The sequence below is a fragment of the Aulonocara stuartgranti genome (genome assembly GCF_965226115.1).
Source record: "Aulonocara stuartgranti genome assembly, chromosome: 23".
Lineage (NCBI taxonomy): Eukaryota > Metazoa > Chordata > Actinopteri > Cichliformes > Cichlidae > Aulonocara > Aulonocara stuartgranti.
In genome coordinates this window covers 39,810,043-39,830,732 of record NC_138958.1, presented here as the reverse complement: position 1 = coordinate 39,830,732, position 20,690 = coordinate 39,810,043, and the positions used below count along the sequence as shown (strand labels likewise).

At 41.6% G+C, this 20,690-nt stretch overlaps 1 protein-coding gene across 3 annotated transcripts in view; it reads right to left on the bottom strand.

Annotated features, from left to right (window-relative positions):
- The window catches only part of pard3ba (par-3 family cell polarity regulator beta a), a 195,437-nt gene that overhangs the window by 72,771 nt on the left and 101,976 nt on the right, over window positions 1-20,690 (bottom strand). For all 3 annotated transcript variants that reach the window (XM_082524118.1, XM_082524119.1, XM_082524120.1), the window contains exons 18-19: window positions 8,223-8,438; window positions 7,339-7,546 (exon numbers count right to left, since the gene is read on the bottom strand). In XM_082524118.1, coding sequence (XP_082380244.1) covers window positions 7,339-7,546; window positions 8,223-8,438 — 424 coding nt within the window. The remainder of the gene's footprint in view (window positions 1-7,338; window positions 7,547-8,222; window positions 8,439-20,690) is intronic.

The window sequence follows — 20,690 nt, the reverse complement described above, 5'->3', positions numbered from 1 at the left end:
GATTTTCCTAAATTTCAAAATGTCCATTCTCATGTTATCTTTGCAAAGGTCTCCTTTAAAAAAACAGGACACCCTGATTTCAATGAGATTACCTGTTTAAATAAAGGATTTAATAATAATGCGAGCCCTCAGCTATGCACGGTTGCACTCTCTCATTTTAATTCAGCCAACCTTTGCTCAAAGTATACAGCAGGGAGAATATACTCTGCAAGGCTTTACATTCCCTAGGAACGTGTATTTAAGGCAGCCCTGATTAGTAAGCGATAGCTGCGAGTTCCACGCCTGTCAAGTGTGCAAAGAAAGTGATTTGTGGTTTTGCATACATTATTTATGGAAAGATAAAGAGATGAATAGAGGGAGTGATAATGCTTATCCACAAGAGATATCCTGTGAGCAAAATATATGGCCTTACGCATATTTTACAAAAGGGAATACTAACATTAATAAATACTGTCTTGCAGACTCCTTTCTGTATCAGCGCAGCTAGCAGCCCTTAAATGCCAGATGAGATGCTGGATCAAAGAAATCCACCTGCAGTGCATTAACCCAACGGTGGGATTAGGTAATGCACCTCCGATTTACCCCATCACAGCTTAGAGTCACTGCTGTGAGGCACCCACACAAACATGTCAGAGGGATTTTGATATGCCTACCAACACGGCTGACAAGTACAGCCTATTCAAGATTCCTTTCCCTTCCTGCTGATCTTAAGGTCACTTGGTGTTTAAAGTCACTGCGGCACTGTTGTGGCCTGTTTCAGTGCTCCACATTACTATTATTTCGCACCGATGGTCGGCCTTACTTTCCTGGTTTCTTTCAAATAAACAGATGGGCAGTGACAACCATTCATACCAGAGCAGGAACAGAAAAAAATAACAGTCCACAGAAACCTCAGAGTAAAGGAATAACACGCCCTGCCTCTGTTTAACTGGCAGGAGGTTTCTTGGACCTCGCACTAGTCATTAGCACACTTGATAATAGAAAATTAGAAACTCGAGTGAATCCATCGAGGACTCTGAAGCTAATTTTATCCAGTGTTGCTTAGTTAAATCAATAGTTCACTCAAGGACAGAGAGAAATGAACTGGGAAAGAGATACTCAACCATAGAAAGCTAAGTGAAGCAAAACAGAACAAAGAAAGGACATTTGAGGACAATCTGAGGAGAAAAGGCTCATCGGGAAACTAAAATTGGAAGAGCAAAGGCTCGAGGAACAAGGAGGAGGAAGACAGGCGCACTTATAAGAGCAGTAATCCATCAGAAATCATCAAGCGTCGAGCTCCTTCAGTTTGACACCGAGACTTTGGTTTTGCAGAGCACAGCCCACCAGTGACTACCTTTTCCACCCCGCACATTCTGCTGCTCCGCGATAGGATGAGAGCGGAACGGACGGAGCTAATTGGCTTGCGTCACTGTCGGATTTCTTCTGCGCCGCAAACAGAGGAGCGGGGGAGAGGATATACTGTACGATGCCGTACGTGGGATTTGTAAACAGCAGATCAGAAGCGTCGACTTTCATGTCCCTTAAATGGGTTGAGGGGTGTTTGCGTGCGGTGGCGGCAGGAGACGTGCTGATAGCGACAGCTCCACATTGATCCTGACTGAGTGACTGACGGGACACGAAACAGACGGCGTGTGTCAGTGCCCGGCAGGGCCGGCAGCGGAGTTGAGCAATGACACACCCGGTGACTGGTGTGATGAACGCTCAAGCTGATGGAGTTGCATGAATCTGTGTATAAACACAAATCCACATTTCAGTGCAGACCGAATGTCACTTGGGAGTGAAACGGGGAGCGTTGCACACAACCCTGACCTCCTGATTAAGTCGTGCTGGATAAAACCATAACATGTCTAATCCTTCATGAAAACAAGACCGGGTCTGAGCTCAAGCAGTTCAAGCTGTACACACAAGAACAAACGCCCTCAGCAACTTTCCAAGGCTGAGAAACTTGTAAAAATATCACTTTGGGGAATGGTGAGGAGGGAGCTCTAGCTTTTACTTCGAGATAAAAATAATATTGTAGGCAAAGGTTTTATTACAGTCCAAAAGTGGAAGATAAATATCCTTTTTCTGATAAGGACATCTGAAACTCCTGACCAGGCTAACCTGTCTTGTTCTGCAGATATGGCGGCGACGTTGAGAGAAAACATAAGAGCAGCCTAGTGTTAGTCTTTCCGCGGTCTGTCAGCAGCACGGCCCCCGAGGCTACATCCTGGGCAAAGACTTCACTGCCGTCTGCTGAATACAGACAAGACGAGCAGTCAAGCGCTACTGAGGAAGGTCTGAAGGGCACTGCCATTTGTCTTGGCTTATTTAGCAATCAGGGAGACAAGACGCGAATGGGGCTTTGTGAGCACGGTGATGAAAAAGAGGAGAAACCGCATCCGAGCCCAGAACAGGAGGGACACATACAGGAAGCAGAACGCACTCTTCCATCTTTAACCTTAAGACGGTGTGTCTTTTTTGACACTTTGTTTAATTCGATGGGAGTTCTGTTTTAACCCCCCCACCCATCAAAAAAACTGGCAAACGTCCAAATCAGTTTGGACTATTTGACAGTGAAACAGAAATCAGGAAGCAATTTCATTACAAAGTCGATTTCACAGCAGTCCCTGAGATTCAAATCAAATCACAACCGGCTTGTAGAGCGGGCCCGGCTTACTGTACGCACAAAAAAGACTCACTGTGGCGACTATAATGCTCAAATAATTACTAAAATACCTGCATAATTGTTCTGTTTGTATGCTATTGCACAGTTAGAGACCTTGCATGGGCCATGCACTTCTAATATGCAATAAGTGTATGAGAATAAAGTTAGAAATTAAATTAACCAATAGCATAATTGGTATTTCCCCCCAGATTTACTCTAAATATCACAATAATACCTTGAATATCTCTCACCATGACAGCTATAAAGAGAAAATCGGATATTGTGACCACCGTATGCTAAATCGTGACTATTTTTTGTCAAATAATGGTACAAAATATGTGCTCCACCAATTTCACAGCAATTGGTGGAAATATATACATGCAGGTGCTTAATAGATTCCCCTGCCAATCTGACTTAACGGAGTCACTATTTTACAACTCCCTACGGTGGTGCTTATCAAATGAATGAGTCTACAGTAAAATGAATGGAAATTAATGAACCTTTAGGGGGGAAAAAAGAGAAATTCACAGGGGGATTGGCAAACAGAGGAGGGAAATAAATCAGCGCCTACTTAAATGAATAACTGGACTATTAAATTTGAATAATAATACACACACACACACACACACACACACTCAAAGCACAATGATGTGAATGAATCCATAATTACAGTTTTACACCTTTTTAGGTGCATTTCTATCTAAGTTACACTAATTTTGATATCATGCGTTATCGTGGGTAACATATCATGACAGTATTATGTGGTGAGTTAAGGAGCATTCCCACTGTGTCGCGCTCAGTGACTCGATTAATGTGCTGAACTGTTACATTGAAAGCATCTCTAGGAAACAATTCTTACAAAAAACGAATTTTAAGCCCTCTTTAAAACCTGAAACTCGAAATAAAATTCAATTTTTTGGAAAATGGAGTGTTTATTTAACTTTTTTGACAAATTAAACAAAAAAAACCAATATTAATTTGAATATTTTAGTTTTAATTGGTATCATATTTGCTACATCTGGCATCTTTGGTAATCGACTGCTAAAAATTGATTGTGCATCTTACTTTGGTTCTTCATGGTGGAAAAATAAACCACACTGATGATGTCGACGTCTCAAAAACACACAAAAACTGTATGTATCAAATGATACACTAGGTGTTAATGGGTTAAACAGGAAAGGCTGCTGCTTGGCTGGCCAATTTACCATCGTGTGCATTTCGATTCAATAAAGACTACATGGATTTTTCCAAAAGGATATTCACCGTTTTATCAAATGATGTAATTAATTTTTTTTACCTTAAACAAACACGTTTCTTAAGGCAAACTGCTGCACTCATGTAAAATAACAACATCTAGGCTTTTAAATGCAAGGCCATGAAACAATACAATGAGGATCATGTATGAATTTAGAAAAAATAAATGTTCCCACAACAAATATGTGATTTCCAGAGGTCACCGTATATCCAGCTGTTTGCTACCCAATGCCAAAAACAACTTGCTCTTCAAACAATGCAGCAGCTAAATTAAATATTTACGGCCACTGGAAGGACGGGGCCGGCTTCCAGCATTTGTCGTGCTAGCTGTTGTTGTGCACACTTTCATTGCCGTGGTAAATTGAGGTCATATGTTTATAATTTGCCCTTTTCCTAATGCTGCCATTGGAGTAAAATAACATTTGAGAGCTGCAATCAGATTGAACAGTGCAATACTCCAGCTAATTAAGTCATATTTCAAGTTCAATAACAATCAAGCTGGACGGATAAAGGCCAGGGAGAGCGCGAGAGAGAGGGGCGAGTGTGCGGCGCGACAATCTGGAAGCTTTTACAATAGTCAGGCTATTGTTGAGGTAGAAGAGGAGTCCAAGTCTGTGCAAGAGACCAGCAGCAGGCTGGTTTTGATTGTTTCCGACTACTGTGTTAAATTAAGAGGGGGGAAAAAAGAGCGTGGACATAGTGAGATGTGCGAGCCCAATGACAGATGCATTTTACTGATACACCTGAACTTGAACTGTGAGAAATAAAAATAAGTGAAAATTGGCAAGTAAAGGCAAAGAGACAAGGAGAGTATACACAAGGCAGGAAGAGAGAAGCGAGGATCCAAATGCAGAAGTACAAACAGAAAAACGAGGAGTCCTTGTGCAGCACATGTGTAGAGCTTCATATAAACACAATGTGTGTGGGCGCAGAATAGGAAACAAAACTGTCTTTCCTGGGTAAATCCAGCTCTAGGCGAAGTGGATTTCAGCTTTACACTCAACTACAAGCTGACATGTGCTCTTGCATGTACCTCCTCCAAGTGTGTCCTTCATCTTGCCCTTCCCAGCCCCGGCTCGACTCTCCCCTACCGGGCTCAACGTGTGAACATCTCCTCCATTACTGCCCTTGACACTGTGGCCGATTGGATTCTTATCTGCCATCTGTAGGCCAACGCTCAGCTCGCGCTATCTCTCGTCACAGCCTAATTGAATCTCAAGTGTTGGAAGTGTAGTGATACACTGACCACACCGTGTCACTGCCAATAGATAAGGATTGCAGCTGGTGGGATTGGACCACCGCAAATCACGATGGGGACATGTTGATAAGGGGGGTGACGAGCGGTTTGGGTCACTACTGTGCAACTTTGCTTGGATTGAGAAATAATGGATACCCTCCATTACTGAGAAGGTTGTGTTCACATCCAATATCCAAGATCCCGTAATCCTGCTGTGCTCGCAGAGGTAATTTGTTGAAACTTAACCAAGAAAAGTAAGACATAGTGCTGCTTCTGTCCATCGATTCTTCTGTTTACAGGAGGGATGCACCTGATGTCTGTTTCCCTCACAGCTACAAAATGCACATCTGGTTTTAACCAGCAGGCAAACCTAAAAATAAAAGACTAGTAGAAAATAATACAGATGAAAATCAGCTCAATTTAAAGAGAACAATATAAGTAATGATGCTTTCAGACGATGCTATAGCTTGAGCTTTAGGAGTAGTTATCTGGTTTGTTCTAGCTGTTAATTTTCTTTTAAATTAGAAAATATTTGATTTAAAAAAAATCAAAGCAAAGCCTTTTAAATGGTTTTGTTTCAGCTAAAGCTGTAATGATAATACTATTATTATAGAGTTAGGCTAATGCTAACTGGTGATCACTGAACATTTTCCCTCCTCATCTTTTTTTTTCCAGTAATTTTGCATTTTGCTAGGGTCAGTGTCCCTCCTGGTACCATGAGCTGATGCATAGGACCCTGCAGAGGTTGCACAGATAGTCCAACTCCTCCAGCATGGCACATCAATATGTGCCATTGTCAGAAGGTTTGCTCTGTCTCCCAGCACAGTCTGTAAGCGCTGGAAAGGGCCGTAAAAGGCCCATCAGCAGGACTAGTATCTGCTTCTTTTTGCAAGGAGGAACAGGACGAGCACTGCCAGAGCTACAAAATGACCTCCAGCAGGATGCTCGTGTGAATTTTTCTGACCAAACAATCAGAAACAGACTTCATGAGATTGGCCTGACGTCCTCTAGTCGTCCCTTTGCTCGCTGTCCAGCACCGTGGGGCCTGATTCGAATTTTCCATAGAATACCAGAATAGGCAGGTCACTGACTGACACCCTGTGCTTTTCACAGATGAGTGCTGGTTCACCCTGAACACATGTGACAGACGTGAAAGCTGCCCGTAAGAATAAGTGATGGTCTGGGGAGATACAGACCTGTATAGACGTCAACTGATCATCTCTGGGACATGTTTGTGTCCATCCGACACCATTAGAGTCTACCAGGAGCTCTGAGATCCCCCAGTACACTATCTGCCGTGTCATTAGGACCATGCCCCTTGTCAGGCACGCATACAAGCACGCGGAGGCCATACAAACTACTGAGCACCATTTTGAGTTGCTGCAAAGAAATTGCAATGAAACTTAGTCTGCTGCATCATCTTTTCACTTTGAGTTTTGCCGTGTCTTTGAATTCAGCCCACTGTAGGTTGATAGTTTTCATTGCCATCAAACAATGTGGCATCCTTTCACTCCTGACACATTACCCAATCCATCAGCGCAGATACCCAGCATGACTTCGTTTCATTGAGATCCGATATGTTTTCAAAGTGTTCCTTTAATTTTTTGAACAGTGTATATACAAAAGGCAGCACATTCCCCAATTTGATTGCAATGGGTTAATAAAATAAAAATGAAAAATTAATATGTCTCTGTTTAATTACTTAGAAATGTAATTAAACTTGGAAAACCAGAATAAAAGCATATTACACTGGCTCGGTTTGTGCTTCTAGGATCCATTAATGTTCCCATCAGTCGTTTATAGGACACTTATTACCACCGTGCCAATTAACATGCTTCACTCCTTCCAGGACACGCATGAAGAGATAAAGCTAATGTCAGCACCTTATTTGACTCTGGAACTGTAATTGCAGAAATACAAAATGTTTCGTTTAAAAGTGTCAGCTATTGCCTCAAGTGGAAAGAAGTTAATTTGTGAGTGCTATTCAATCCATCTGCAGTCAGCCAGCGACCAGCAACAGGGCTCATGTACATATTTAACTAATGTTTACATCTTCATTAGGTTCTATTTGTCAGAAAGTCCATGTCAAGTCATTTTTGTTGATGACGGGAGCTTTCAACTGGGGAAGCCAACAAGTTACAAACTAGTTAAACATCAATTCGGGATGTTAAGTATTCGGACCTGAAGATCTCCTTACCTTAAGATGCCAAATCCTTTCTTTTTGGTCTTCTTCTCTGTGTCCTCCACAGAATCCAGTGACTTCTTCCTCCCTTTGGTCTTCTTCTCCTTCTTCTTCCTTTCATCCTTCTTCTTCTTCTTCTTTCCATCGTCTGCATCCAGATCCTGGCGAGACGAGCTGCTGGCGGGCGTTTCGTGACCGGAGCTGTGCTCTGACATGTCGTCGTCTGATGAGGGAAAACAATTCCCACGAATAGGATAGGTTGGATGGCAGAGGTCAGAGTAGATGCACAGACAACAATGGAATATGTACTCATAGATATAGCTCCGAGCATTACAGGCAGCCTTTGTTCTTATGCAAGCCCCTCAGGTGTAGCAAGATACCAGGAACACAGATTTGAGGGTTTGTTGGGTTTTTTTTAGTTTTATCTTTTGCAGCGTTGACTGTGTGCCTAAAAAAAGCCCTCAAATCGTAACTTTTGTCCACACTCCAGGATTTAATTTCCTCATATGTTAATCGCACACATCCCTCATCCCACACGTATGTGTGGTCACAATTTAGAGCATTAAAAATATGCTGCTGTAAGACATAAAGTTGTTCTTTCCAAATTGCTGAGTGGATAAAATCATGTAGCATTTCATTAAGGTACTTAGGCTAAGCACTGTACCTTGGCAGGCCTCTGGCTCTTTTTTGAGTGCCAGTGTGTTATAAAGCTTAAAGGATGTGCACTGGCAGCGTAGCCTCTCATTTAAATGGGTACAGTGTCTAGGAAGGAATCCCAGTCGTGCATTAAAAGGGAACATTCCTTACAGTGGGCAGTTTTGTTGTGTCTGCTTCTTGTTTTTCGAAAAGATTTTTGGTAGTAGCAGTTCAACATGTCTGCTTTTCTCCTGGGGTCTTACCGTCTTCAGAAGGTCCGTCATACGACTTGTCAATGGCGATGCGGAAACTCTGGTTGCATCCCCGCCCCCGGACCATGTGCGGCCGTGGGCGATGAAAGGGCACGTGGTCTTGGATGTGACTCTGCTTCGCCTCAGACATGGCCGTCTGCAGGCTCTCCAGGGAGCTGGACTTCATGAGGCCCAGGGTGGGGCCGAGTGCTCCTCCATCTGAAGGCTCTGCGAGACAGAAAGACACTCCGCCATGACTAATTCATCCCAAAGCTAACTTCACCATTTTCCACTATTCCAGCACATAAAACAGAGGAGGAAATCCAATGAAGAGTATGAAAGAAGCCTGGCTGATGGATGGAGGATGGAGGTTTGCTTAAATTTAGAGACGCAGCCACTGCTAAATTGACACAAAGACTTTATTCAGATCACAAGCTTTTAGGATAAGCTAACCCACCGCTTGCAAAACATTAAACTTGAACCCATCTCCTCAAATAATATTTCCTTATTTAAAGAGCATCTGCATTAAACTTTTTAAACTCTCAGAGCTGGCTACAATTTAATTTGCCTTCAGTGTATGTAAGAATTGGTGCGGGGGCTGGGACTGCAAATTCCAGGATTTAGACGGTAATTTATCCATTAGTGTTGTTGCTTCTACAGGCAGAGTTATCATTTAGGTAATACAGAAATGGGTCTTTTGTAAGAGTTGACACTTAATTAGCTCATTATCTATGAATCACCAGGAAACATAATCAAGCTAAGTTTGCTATTATTACACTAAAATCACTGATTATTGAACTAACAAAAACAGTAACCTTATGGTTCCTCCATATACAGTACAGTAACTACTTACTACTTAACATTACTTAACACTTACTTCCAGAAAAATGCCTTTATGGGGTATGCTTTAGGCTTTTTATGTATATCAGAGACTAAATGTAAATCCTGGAGAACATTCAAATCAACTAACACATAATAAAACTTCATTGTATGGCATGAAAGTTGGGAAATATGTAATGAAACTCAGAATGTATAGACTTAAACTAACAATACATAGAAAGAAAATATATTTTTCATGAAAAACCATAAAGTCTGAATCTACTCGAAATAAAATTCATCATTTATGAAATGTCAGCTGGGATAGGCTCTAACCCTCCACAAGTATAAACTGAATAAGCGTTTAAGAAAGATGCATGGATCGAAGGAATGCTAGGAATGGTAATTTGCGGAATTAAATTTTAATAGCTGGAATAAAAGTCTTAATTTATAGCATAAAAATCAGAACGAAAGCCGGAATATATAATAGATTGACTGTGCAGGGTGCACCCTGCCTCCTACTCAATGTCAGCTGGGATAGACTCCAGCCCAGCGCGACTAACTAAGAAAAGTAGTTGGGAAAACAGATTGATTGAAGGAATGACACGGCAGCAATGGCGACTGATAGAATAGAGCCAGAATACATCAAATGAAAGATGGAAAATGTGGACTAAAATTTAAATTCATGGCATTAAAGTCATTATTTATGGAAGGAAGAAAAATCCTGCTCTTACAAACATTTTAAAGTCCAAATTGCATCACCTTAAAGATCATCCTCCTAAAACTTTCTCACATTATTATGCATAACCGTACATACACATGCATAAACTTGTCTGGAAACTATGCCTAGCTCAAGGCCTGAAAATGTAAAAATCTCACATATACACGTGGATCAATCAGTATCAGCTCTCACACATTTTTCTGTTGACGTATAAGAGCTTTTTGGAATGAAGCTGAGAACGGTTAAAGAGAGAAATATGAAGTCTTGTATATGAAATGTAGAGTGAAAGGTAAAGGAAGAGGAGAGCGTGAAAAACAGGCTTGACAGAAATGGGGAGAAAGTCGGAGTCCCGTATGAGTGACATAAAAGAAGGGGAGAAGAAACGATGAATGAGGTGAAACGGTACAGGCGCAGGTGAGGAGCGGTACTATGGGAACTGACAGGCTCATGCATAAGCAAGAGACAGGGGGGAATAAATGAACTGCCATCATACTGTACTCGGGGTATGGCCTCCAACTCGAGAGGAAGAAAGGGCTAGATGGAGGAGCAGGAGTGCAATGAAGGCCACAGCTGATTCAGCAAGGGGATCGGAGAGCAGGCGGGGGAGGAGGAGGAGGTAGCGGGGAAATGCTGAAGATTTGAGGAAACACAGAGCTGTAAGGAAAAGAAGAAAAGAGTAAATGTCACTGAGAATAAAGTCAAAGACGCTTGTGACATTCAGGCTGTGGCAGGAAACTGCGGGACAGATGACCGAGAAGACTGCTGAAAAGACGCCTGCTTCCAACCCCTAAAAGCAACTAACCCACCCAGGTGATGTATCACAATAGAGCAGTGACTCTTCAAAGAAGTTACAGGCAGGTTGCAAGCAGCGTTTTCACTTTCTGAAACTCTTCTGTAGGGATGACTTTCTCGCATCACGGCACTCACTGCTTAAGACGTATTTTTTGTCATTTCAGAGGCTTCAAAGCTTCCAAGCAGAGCGGGAGGGGGTGGGAGGGTGGGGGGTGTTGGGAGTGAAACTGAAGCGGCGATGGAGTCGAAGGAGGAGGAAAAAAGTAAGCAGAGCGTTGCTGCCTTTTAAGTCCTAAATTGACTTTCTGAGAGGAAGTGGGATTTATGGGGAATAAGGGGAATAAGGGGTTATAAATAGAGAGGTGGGGGGGTAGGGGGGGCGCTCAGGAATAAAACGCTCAATTTGAGAGGCAGGATTTGTGTCACAAATGTAATTACGGCTGTCCAGCTTGCAGCCTGATAGAATTAAGCTCCTTGCCAGTGCACTGCCGCCGAACTATGCAGGGAAACTGTGTGTCTGAGCGTGTGGGCGGGTGTGTATTTACCACTAAATGAGAGAATTTTGTTCCAACCCTTAAATAAAAGAAGAAGAAGAAAGTCATGATACTGACTACGTGAGATAGCGGCGAGCGTGTCCTTGACCGCCACAGATGAAATGAGCACAATTTCTTTTTTTGTGTGCATGCGTGGGGCTGCGAGTTGCACTCATTCCATGCATGTCAGGCTGTTGAGGCTGGAGGTAAATGAATAATGAGGGTTTAATAGGATGGATGAGCGGGGGAGAGGTGGCTATCATCGCCAGCTCGATCCAATGGAGGGTGAAATCAGCGTTTATCACATATCGCTGCCCGCTGTGCCAGCAGATGCTCTCACGGTTCCGTTCGCATCATGTCAGCCTGATTGCCACTGATTCAAGCTGGTGCACACGTTTGACAAACAGCCTAACAGCCAAAAAAAAGGAGGGCCAGGATGACAGTCAGTGCCCTTCACAGCTGCAGCACCCCTCCGCCCAAGATCAAGAGGTAATGTCACGTCTTCGCTTGGCATCTCTTTTCGCTCACTTTGTCAGCGAGCAGCAAACTTCTGGTTTTTCTTCACGATGAACTTTCTCGGCAGAGATGATGTTTAATGAAGGGTGGGATCATCAGTGCAGAGGATGAGTAATCATCATTAGATTACTCAGAAACAAACTCAAGTTTAAAAAAAAAAAGGGGGGGCAATTTACAACTTGCACTTCAATAGAAAACATCCAATTACAGAACCAAATCTTTAAAAAAGGACTTTAAACAGTTTTGGAACAACAAAGTGGTCTGAATCTCTGGCAGCCATCTCTAGAAGCAACCCGACAGCCTTCGTAATTTGCCTCAACAAAGTTTGCATCGTTCCTCCCAATGCCTGTGTGCAAAGCAGCTAATTTTCCCAGAAACGTGTGTGCGCTGCTTTTCTTATTCAAGTCATTTAACTTTGATCAGCGGGAACTGGGAACTCGCTGCCTACAACAATCCACTTCCCTTTTATTTCAGCCCGTATCCTTTACTTAGTTGAGTGGATAAAAAAAGAAAAAGCCCAAAAAACAAAACCTGGTGTGCTTTTGCTTTCAACAATCAAACACGAGCTGTTGCTGCTGGAGGACATTTGAATCAATTTGAACCTCTCGCACGATTCCCATCACTCTGCGGCACTGGCGATTCGCAAGTCCTTGAGGTTCAGAGGATGTGTCAGCAAGTTTTCTTGTTTTTTTTAAAGGTTTGTTTGAATGATTTCGCGTTGGGTTTCTGACATTTGATGTGTGACGATTCCTGCCTACCGCACTTAAATGAACCACAAAACTAACAGTTGAAAAAAATGTATCTAATTTCTGAAAAACAAAGCTGATATCATTAAAAGTGATGACCATAACATAAACCTAATCTACAGTGTGATTAAATTATCCAGGATGTTTTTCAAGGGAAGAATGTCAATTACACTGTTATAAAAGAAGCCTTTAAACAGTCATTTACGGTGGCAACAACGTTTGCTGTAAACATTACTTATTCATCTCGGGATTAACGAGTGACTCCTTTGAAATGCGGTACGAGAACATCCTTAAAGAAGAAAAAACTAAACAAAAAAGGGAGCTGAAACAAAGAACCTGCCAATTACCTCTGCGTAATGGTGCTTGCATTCCCCCCTAAACGCATAAACACTCCAAAGTGTCTACAAACAATATCCACTCATAAAAGCCCACGCCTGCATGCAAGCTGTAGGTGCTTACACACCAACACACGCATGCAAATATCCACCTGCGCGCATTTCTAACCCGCACGCATCCAAATGCGATGTGTATATTGTGACTCTGCAGAGGCTGACTGCTGTTGTGTCTGTATTGAACAGACAGCAGTGAAGACTTTGCCTGGAACGTAGCCTCGGGGTCCCGCTGTGCTGACAGGCCCTGAAAGGACTAACACTGCTCCATCACGCTGCTTTGTACTTTAAAAAAAAAAAGGTATTTTAAAAGTGAGCGTGACACACCTGCAACCATCATTACATATTGATACAGTTTGTTCAGAAATTTGATGTCATGGAGGTCAAATCATTATCAGTAAAGGTAGGTTTTTTTTGTTTTGTACAAATAAATACAAAATGTTAATTGCAGCTTTTTCACAGAGTTGGGTAGTTGGAATAAAAGTGATCGGCACAAAACTCTTAATTATTCGCTCAATGAATTCAAGAATAAATGAACTTGAAGATTTCTAAATTACAGGCTGTGCAGTGAGTATTCCACACACAATGCTGAAGCCTTGTCGCTCCGTCTTACCTACAGCACTGTGCCAAACCCCTCATTTCTTTATTTTTTGTTAGGAAAATGGGAAATAAGTGCAGTGATTTAATGAATTGTGTGCAAACACACATTGAAATGAGTTTGTACAGTTCTAACAAGCTTTAAAGTCAATATTTGGTGTGACCACCTTTATTCTTCATCACAGTCTGAACTCTGTGAGGCAGCTTTCTTCTCATTTCTTAAAGTAAGGACATTCAAAGCTTTTCTTTAGATGTTTCTGCAAATTGTTCTGTTCTCTGTCAAGATGATCTCTCACTGCTTCAATAGTTTCGATGTCCAGGTGTGTTTAGGATCACTGTCATGATGAAAATGAAGATGTTACCAATCTGATGGCTTCCAGATGGTACTACATGGTGGATCAAAATCTGATGGCACTTTGTTTCATTGAGAGTTCCAACAGTTTTGACAAGATCTCCAGCACCACTGGCTGAAACCAGGACACAGCCTCCACTGTGTTTTACAGGCTGTAGACACTCACTGTTGTACCTCTGTCCTGAACTCTTTTGTACATACTGACAACAAGTTGAACCAAAAATATCAAATTTAGATTCATCCCTCCATGGCTTTCAGATCCTGTTTATCTGCTATAGATCATTTTTAAGGCGTGCCACTTCTTTTTTCCTCCTTTTGTCTAGTTTCCTCAAATTTTTTAATGACATACTGCACATCATTCAAGATGTGTCAGCTCTTTCGTTAATAGCCATCCAGGAATTGCCTTATTGGTTCAAAAATACTCGTTCTTTGCCGTTCTAACAGTGCTACCTTTTGTAGATTAAGGAAATGGGACCAAATTTTGTCGTTTCACAACAGGCTGCTAGTAACAAAATGTCTCAACATACAATTTAAAATGTGTTGTTTGCTCTGTTGTCTGTTATGTATAGACACAACACTGGTTAGGCCAGTGTTTAGTGGCTTAAAAAGCAAACAAAAAAAATCTTCTAAAAATGGTCAGGTACAAGGACTGGAATGAAAATGAGTGAAAAAGCAGCCAATTCGTTAGAAATTAGTATAAAGAAATGAAGGGCATCTTTTTCAATGTACTGTATAATAAAATCCACTCTATTTTAGGACTAACACCAACAAACCACAGCACCAAGATGACATTATGCATTATTTGTGCAATTTGACTTAATTAAGTATTTGCTACATATCAGCAGCTATATTGTGACAAATATGTATATTAGAGAAAACATATCCTATATGAGGTTGTGGGAATGCATGTATGGAGATTTGTACAAAAGCTCACTGAACTGGATAATCTGAAATCAACTCATCTACAATTATATGCTGATCACATGTGTTGCATTGTCTAGAATAATCTAGGATAATTTGTGTTAATTAACGAAGTGTCGTGGTAACTTCCTGGCTTTTGAAAGGCTCACTGCTGGATTCTTGTGATGTCTGAGGCTGCAGGTATGTAATAAACTCAGAAAGAGAAATAACAACGACTTTACAGACATTACTTCCCAAAAAGTTCTATTTTAGTAACATTTTTGTGAGACAATGTTAATGAGTAAAACTCAGCATATAGGAAAAGTGTCTCCTTTAGCAAAAGGCACACAAACAGTGTCTTGTATGCTCTGTGCGTATGGGAGAGGTGTTAAAATTAAAATGGGGAAGACATAGCTGATAAGCTATTCAGTCCACACGTTCACGGGTATTTTTGAAACATAGCTTTTTCTATGCGTTTGGGCCATTCGTCCACTGGTAAAAGGTGTTTTGAATCACTGAAAATGGAGATTTTTAAAAACTCGTGCCAGGGTGAAGATTTTCAAAAACTCAGTTTTTGCATTTACACGTGGATGAAGAAAACAGAGTTAGTCAAGCAACGTCAAAGGTGTGTGCCTTTTATCTATACAGCGCCAAATCACAACAACAGTCACCTCAAGGCACTTTATATTGTAAGGTAAACCCTACAATAATGCATACAGAGAAAAACATGAGCAAGCATTTTGGCAACAGTGGGAAGGAAAAACTCCCTTTCACCAGGAAGAAACCTCCAGCAGAACCAAGCTCAGGGAGGGGCGGCACCCTGCCACAACTGTTTGGGGTGAGAGAAGGAAGACAGAAGACCTTACTGTTTACATGAGATGGATTTCTACAATGGTGGATACAGACAAAATACTGTTGCTGTTAATCTGACTATCTGCAGTTTTCACACGCAGTTACTGTCCCTCCATTTACAAAGACAGAGTGAACTTCGAACGTGGTTTCTGCATTAAACACACAAGTTCTCACAACCCAAATCCCGATGCCATCGTCGTCGTCGTCGGTTTTGAATAAATTTTAAAAAAAAAAATTAATTTAATGTAAGTATGTTCTATGCATTTTGTCCATTCCTGCATTGTGAGTCTACACCAGCCATATTTCACAGCACTGTGACTTACAATTATGAATCACTCAGACTAATGTAAAATTTTCAGTTTCTTTCTTTATTGAATAAACTCTGGCCAAGAGAGCCAGTGAGACAAAATCCAAAATACTGTCTTTAGTTATTAACATTTGAAATGATGAAGGTAATTGAAAATGGCACTTGAAGAGTAACACAAAATTAGCTGCCTTTCCAGAAAAACGCCAAAACTTTTCAAAAGTACTTGAGGTTTTGTGAGGGCACAAACCCTGTTTACTCTGTCCCTCCCGGGCTTCTAGACTTCTGACTGGCTAACATTTCAACACAGTTTGAATTTGGTATGTCCCTGACAGCGTTTGCTTTTTACATGTGGACGGAGATGTTATTTTAAAAACTGCACTTTTTTTTTTAATGAAAACGCAAAACCTCCGTTTTTAAAAATTCCTGTGTACGTGTGGACGTAGCCTCAGACTTTATACCCCAAAGTCACGAGTTTTTACAGAAGTGTAAAGGTGTTGGAGTAGCTCGGGTCCAGATTAAAAGAGACAGGAACCCTCAGCATCTTACCATTTCCACTTTGGTTATTCTCTAGAATAATCATGTTTTCTTAAATATACAGAATCATGTGCTTAAAGTTTTGCATAAATACTACAACTGTATGCCTGAACCAGTCTGGTCAGATTAAGGGAAACTACTGCATGTCTGAAAGGGGCTTAAAGCAGATATTCTAGTAACTCCATACAAGCAAGCCAACACACACACACACACACACACACACACACACACACACACACACACACACACACACACACCAATGGAACACTTCTGAACACCCCCCACAGCGTCTCACCAGAATCTTAACACTTACCTATCAACTGGACTACAATGTGCTCTACAGCAAGCAGCTTTGTAGCAGACTGGCAAAGAGGTTGCCACGGTTACAAGAAAGCGCCCCCTCCATCAAAACAGCTGGGGGTGGCAGTGACTGTGTGTGTGTGTGTGTGTGTGTGTGTGTGTGTGTGTGTGTGTATCTGTCTGCGTGTGTGTGTACTAGAGAGAGAGAGAGAGAGATGGGTGATACTGAGTTGCCAAGGAGACACTTTAGTAAGAAAGGGGCTTGCTGCTCCTGGCCATACTGTAGTTCTTTAAATTGGGTACAGGGAACACACACTTCAAGACACACACATGTAGGGCACAGCTACACACACACACACACTTTTCAATCTAGTATCCAATCTCAGGATCAACCAATAAAACCTGAAGCTGTTGTTCTGGAGACCAGTAAAACAAGCCCTGACCTGCACTCTGCTATAAAAACACGTGGCACTCACCGCCACACAAACACTCTACACACCTGCAAAAGAAAGCCTGATCTCAATGTCGCCCTGTTCAGTGAAGGTTCTTGAATCCAATTCAACAAAAGCATTAAAAACAGGGTCACAAGACACAGAAAGATTACTTCCAGTTTTAGTAAAAGCAATTAAATTCAACAAGTTCTTAAATTACCACAGATATTTAACGATCTCATCTCTGTGAATGTTTTTAGATTTAAGCTGTTTAAACTACACAAAGTAACACACAAAGGTCTCTCATGAAAGAAGTGCTTCACACTGGATTAAATATACTGAACATGGAGCTTTAAAAGCTTTTTTGGCGTGAAACCACAATGACACGTTAGAGGTATGAATACAAACTGTATATAAAAGATGGAAATGACATCGCCCGGTGATATGTTAGCATTTTGGTCAGCCATGGTTTTTCTTTTGTTTTTTGTTAAAATCAAATTCAGATGAGACTGGAGTGCTAAGCTTTCAACTAAGGCTAGCAAGCTTGTTTGCAGCTTGCACGTGTCTTGTGCAAAGTAAACAACAAATAAAATACTGGAAAAATCACCAAGCTGGTGTTGATAGTTTTTGGGATGTCTGATGGTACAATTAACCCGATAGCAAACATATAATTTGTCACATACATGAATAATAAATTCTAAAAAAAAGAATCACCATCACAAACACAACTGTGAGGAAATTGTGTTATAGCATACTATAAAAATGTACTACTGCTGCGGTGCTGGGGATTTTTGCGCTTTTTTAGGTAGTCCCCAGTGGCCATTCGAGGAACTACAGTTGCCACTTGTGTCTGAAGAGTAGATACCAGTGTGTTAGCTTTTCTCTTTTCTTTCCTTTATCTGTGACATTCACCCCGCAAACCCAGGAGTTACATACAATTATAACAGAACACTATTCAAACATCAGTAACTTTCCACGTTTGAATCAACTGATCCCGCTACTTTTTTCATGGGATTTGTTGACAGAAAGATAAATACAAAACATCCCCAGCTGCATCCTTTAAAAATGAAAATGACACAGCAACTATTTTCATATCACCCGACAAACCTGACTGCCCACCAAATGACTTCATACGACTGTACAGCCAGTAAAAGTAAAATCCAATTCATGGTATGGCCTATCAGAACTCACTCCAATTAAAGAGCTGTTCAATCATTAAGCATCCATCCATTACTATCTGAATGCATTCAGCTATGTCAGAGGCAGAAAATGAAGCTGGATGGAAACATTGCTCTGGCAGTAATTGTGTTTAGTTGTTTAGATGTATGAGGGAAAGGGGACATATGGGCTGTTTGTATTTAGCCTCCACCTAGACGAATGGCTTTAATAACTGGAGAGGACTTAAAAGGCCATTTCATAATTACTGCCTACCTCTACTGGATTACTGCGACGCAGCGGGGGTGGCAGAGTATGGATGAGGGCTGGAGAGAACTCTGCGGAGTGGGACATGTGCCATTTGTAAACGCGCAGCCAGTTAAAATACTTGAGGCAATGAGGCAGAACTGAGAGGGTGCATACATTGAGACGCACACAAACATACACACCCGGCATGCTAGATTTATAAAGACCTTTACAGACAGCCAAACTATTCACTTAACCTTAATGCAGGAGTCAGACTTCAAGACAGTCAACTATGGTCCTGAGTGAATTAGCTGAGACACATTAAATATGCCGAATGACAACCAATCACAGCCTGCAACCATTCAGAATCACAGAAAACTTTATTACATTTTCACAAAGCTCGCTGAGCATGTTGTACACGTCATCAAGACAAAAGGATCTTTTGTAAAGAGTCTTAAACTATTGTGGAAAAACTTGAATTTGGCATTAAATTGAAAACAATGAAACACCTACGTAAAGTGTATGACCCAGATCCAAAACACAGTCAACCCACACACACAAACAAACAGAACTCCAGCACTGGCAGCCTTATGCCAGCGGGGCCCTAAACGGTGTAAAAGATCGATATATCCACTGGGATTCCACCCATAGGTTTTGGACTTAATGTTAGCATTTTGGCTGCTCCCATGTTGATTTTTAGTACCAGGAAGTGACCTTAAAAACTGAAGCACAAACCTCAGGGACAGCAAGCCGTAATAATCCACTAAAAATGCTTCAAATGCACCAAAATAACACAGATAGTGTAAGTGCCAGTTTTATGATTTCAAGTAGTGGTTTCATTTCAATTCATTTTAATTTATAAAGCGCCAAATGACATTGTATTTTATATTGTAAGGGAAATAGACTAAGTAATACAGAGAAAACCCACACGACCCCTTATGAGCAAACACTTGGTGAGAGCGGGAAGGAAGCACTCCCTTTTATCAGGAGGAAACCTCTGGCAGAACCAGGCAGCCATCTGCCACAACAGATTGGAGTTAAAGGGTGGGAGAAAGGTCTAGCAGATCCCAACTGGTTCTAGCTGCCTGTGTTGGGACACCTGTCACTCAACTTGGCCACACCCCTAACACTTTTATTTAGTTAATTTTTATTCTCTTTTTATTAAAAGTTAATTTTTAAAGGGGAAAGTATCCATAGAGGCCAAAAGAGTATTTTCTACCACATTGTAAATATGCTGGAAGTACCTATTAGCCTTTTTCTATTACTTTGTAAAAACAGTTTTAAGCTAAACTGCTACAAAAAGTGCTTCAATAATCAAGGAAAAGGCATGGGTGTTGGGGTGGGAGGGGCTTGTGTAAATTTTTCTATTTAAATGCCAGTTTCTTACAGTCTGACACAAGATTAAACATAAACACATCGCTGCTGTAACCCAAACCTGATTTAAACTGAGCCATTATCAATCTCAAGGTCAGCTCTTTGGTTCAACTCTGGAGAGCTCGGACCCTTTCCCGGAAGACACAGAGAAACAACCCCCTCGTCCACTGGGAAAAGCCCCAACATATAAGGCAGAAAAGTCCAGGGGATACAAAACACCCACCCCTGCCTGCCGCCTCTCACAGAGGGAAACTCCAGACTGGAACAGAGTCCATCCTGTCTGCAGGAGACTGGTTCCAGAGCCCGAATATACTCTCACGCTAGTTCACCTGACATTCCATATCCGCATAGATAGCCTCACCAGCCGGGGATCAAACCGCCAGTGCCCCCGCCCTTGATGGCCACCAGACACACATTAGACCTGAAGGCTAGCAGTGTGGCTCCGATCTGTAGCTCGCTCTGTGGAAGCGTTTAAGGTTGTGCAACAGCTCAGTTGAACCAGTGGAGTCTTTAAGTGAGGACAGCACAAACCATTAAACCTTCCTTTTTTGGCCACACAAACACTATCTGAGCGCCTAACCTACTGACTAGACTTACCACCTGGCGACCTTTTTGTCTTCAAAAATAAAGTTGAAAGGTAGCCCTTTTACTACACCAAAAAACGTCCAGCGCAGGTCACCGATGTGCCGGCCTTTCAGGAATTCATCCAAATCAAATAGGATCAATGGACTGAGGCCTGAGGTGCAGAAGACGAAGCACCAACTTGAAGAGGATAGTGGTCAAGTTTAAAGAAAGAAGAGTTTGTTTTGTTTTTGTTTTTTTCCCCCCAAAGGCAGAGTTGCGGGAGCGCATACAAACAGTCCTTATGATATAGCAAGTAAAAGAAGGAAAGAGAGCACAAACAGCAGAAAAAAAGCTG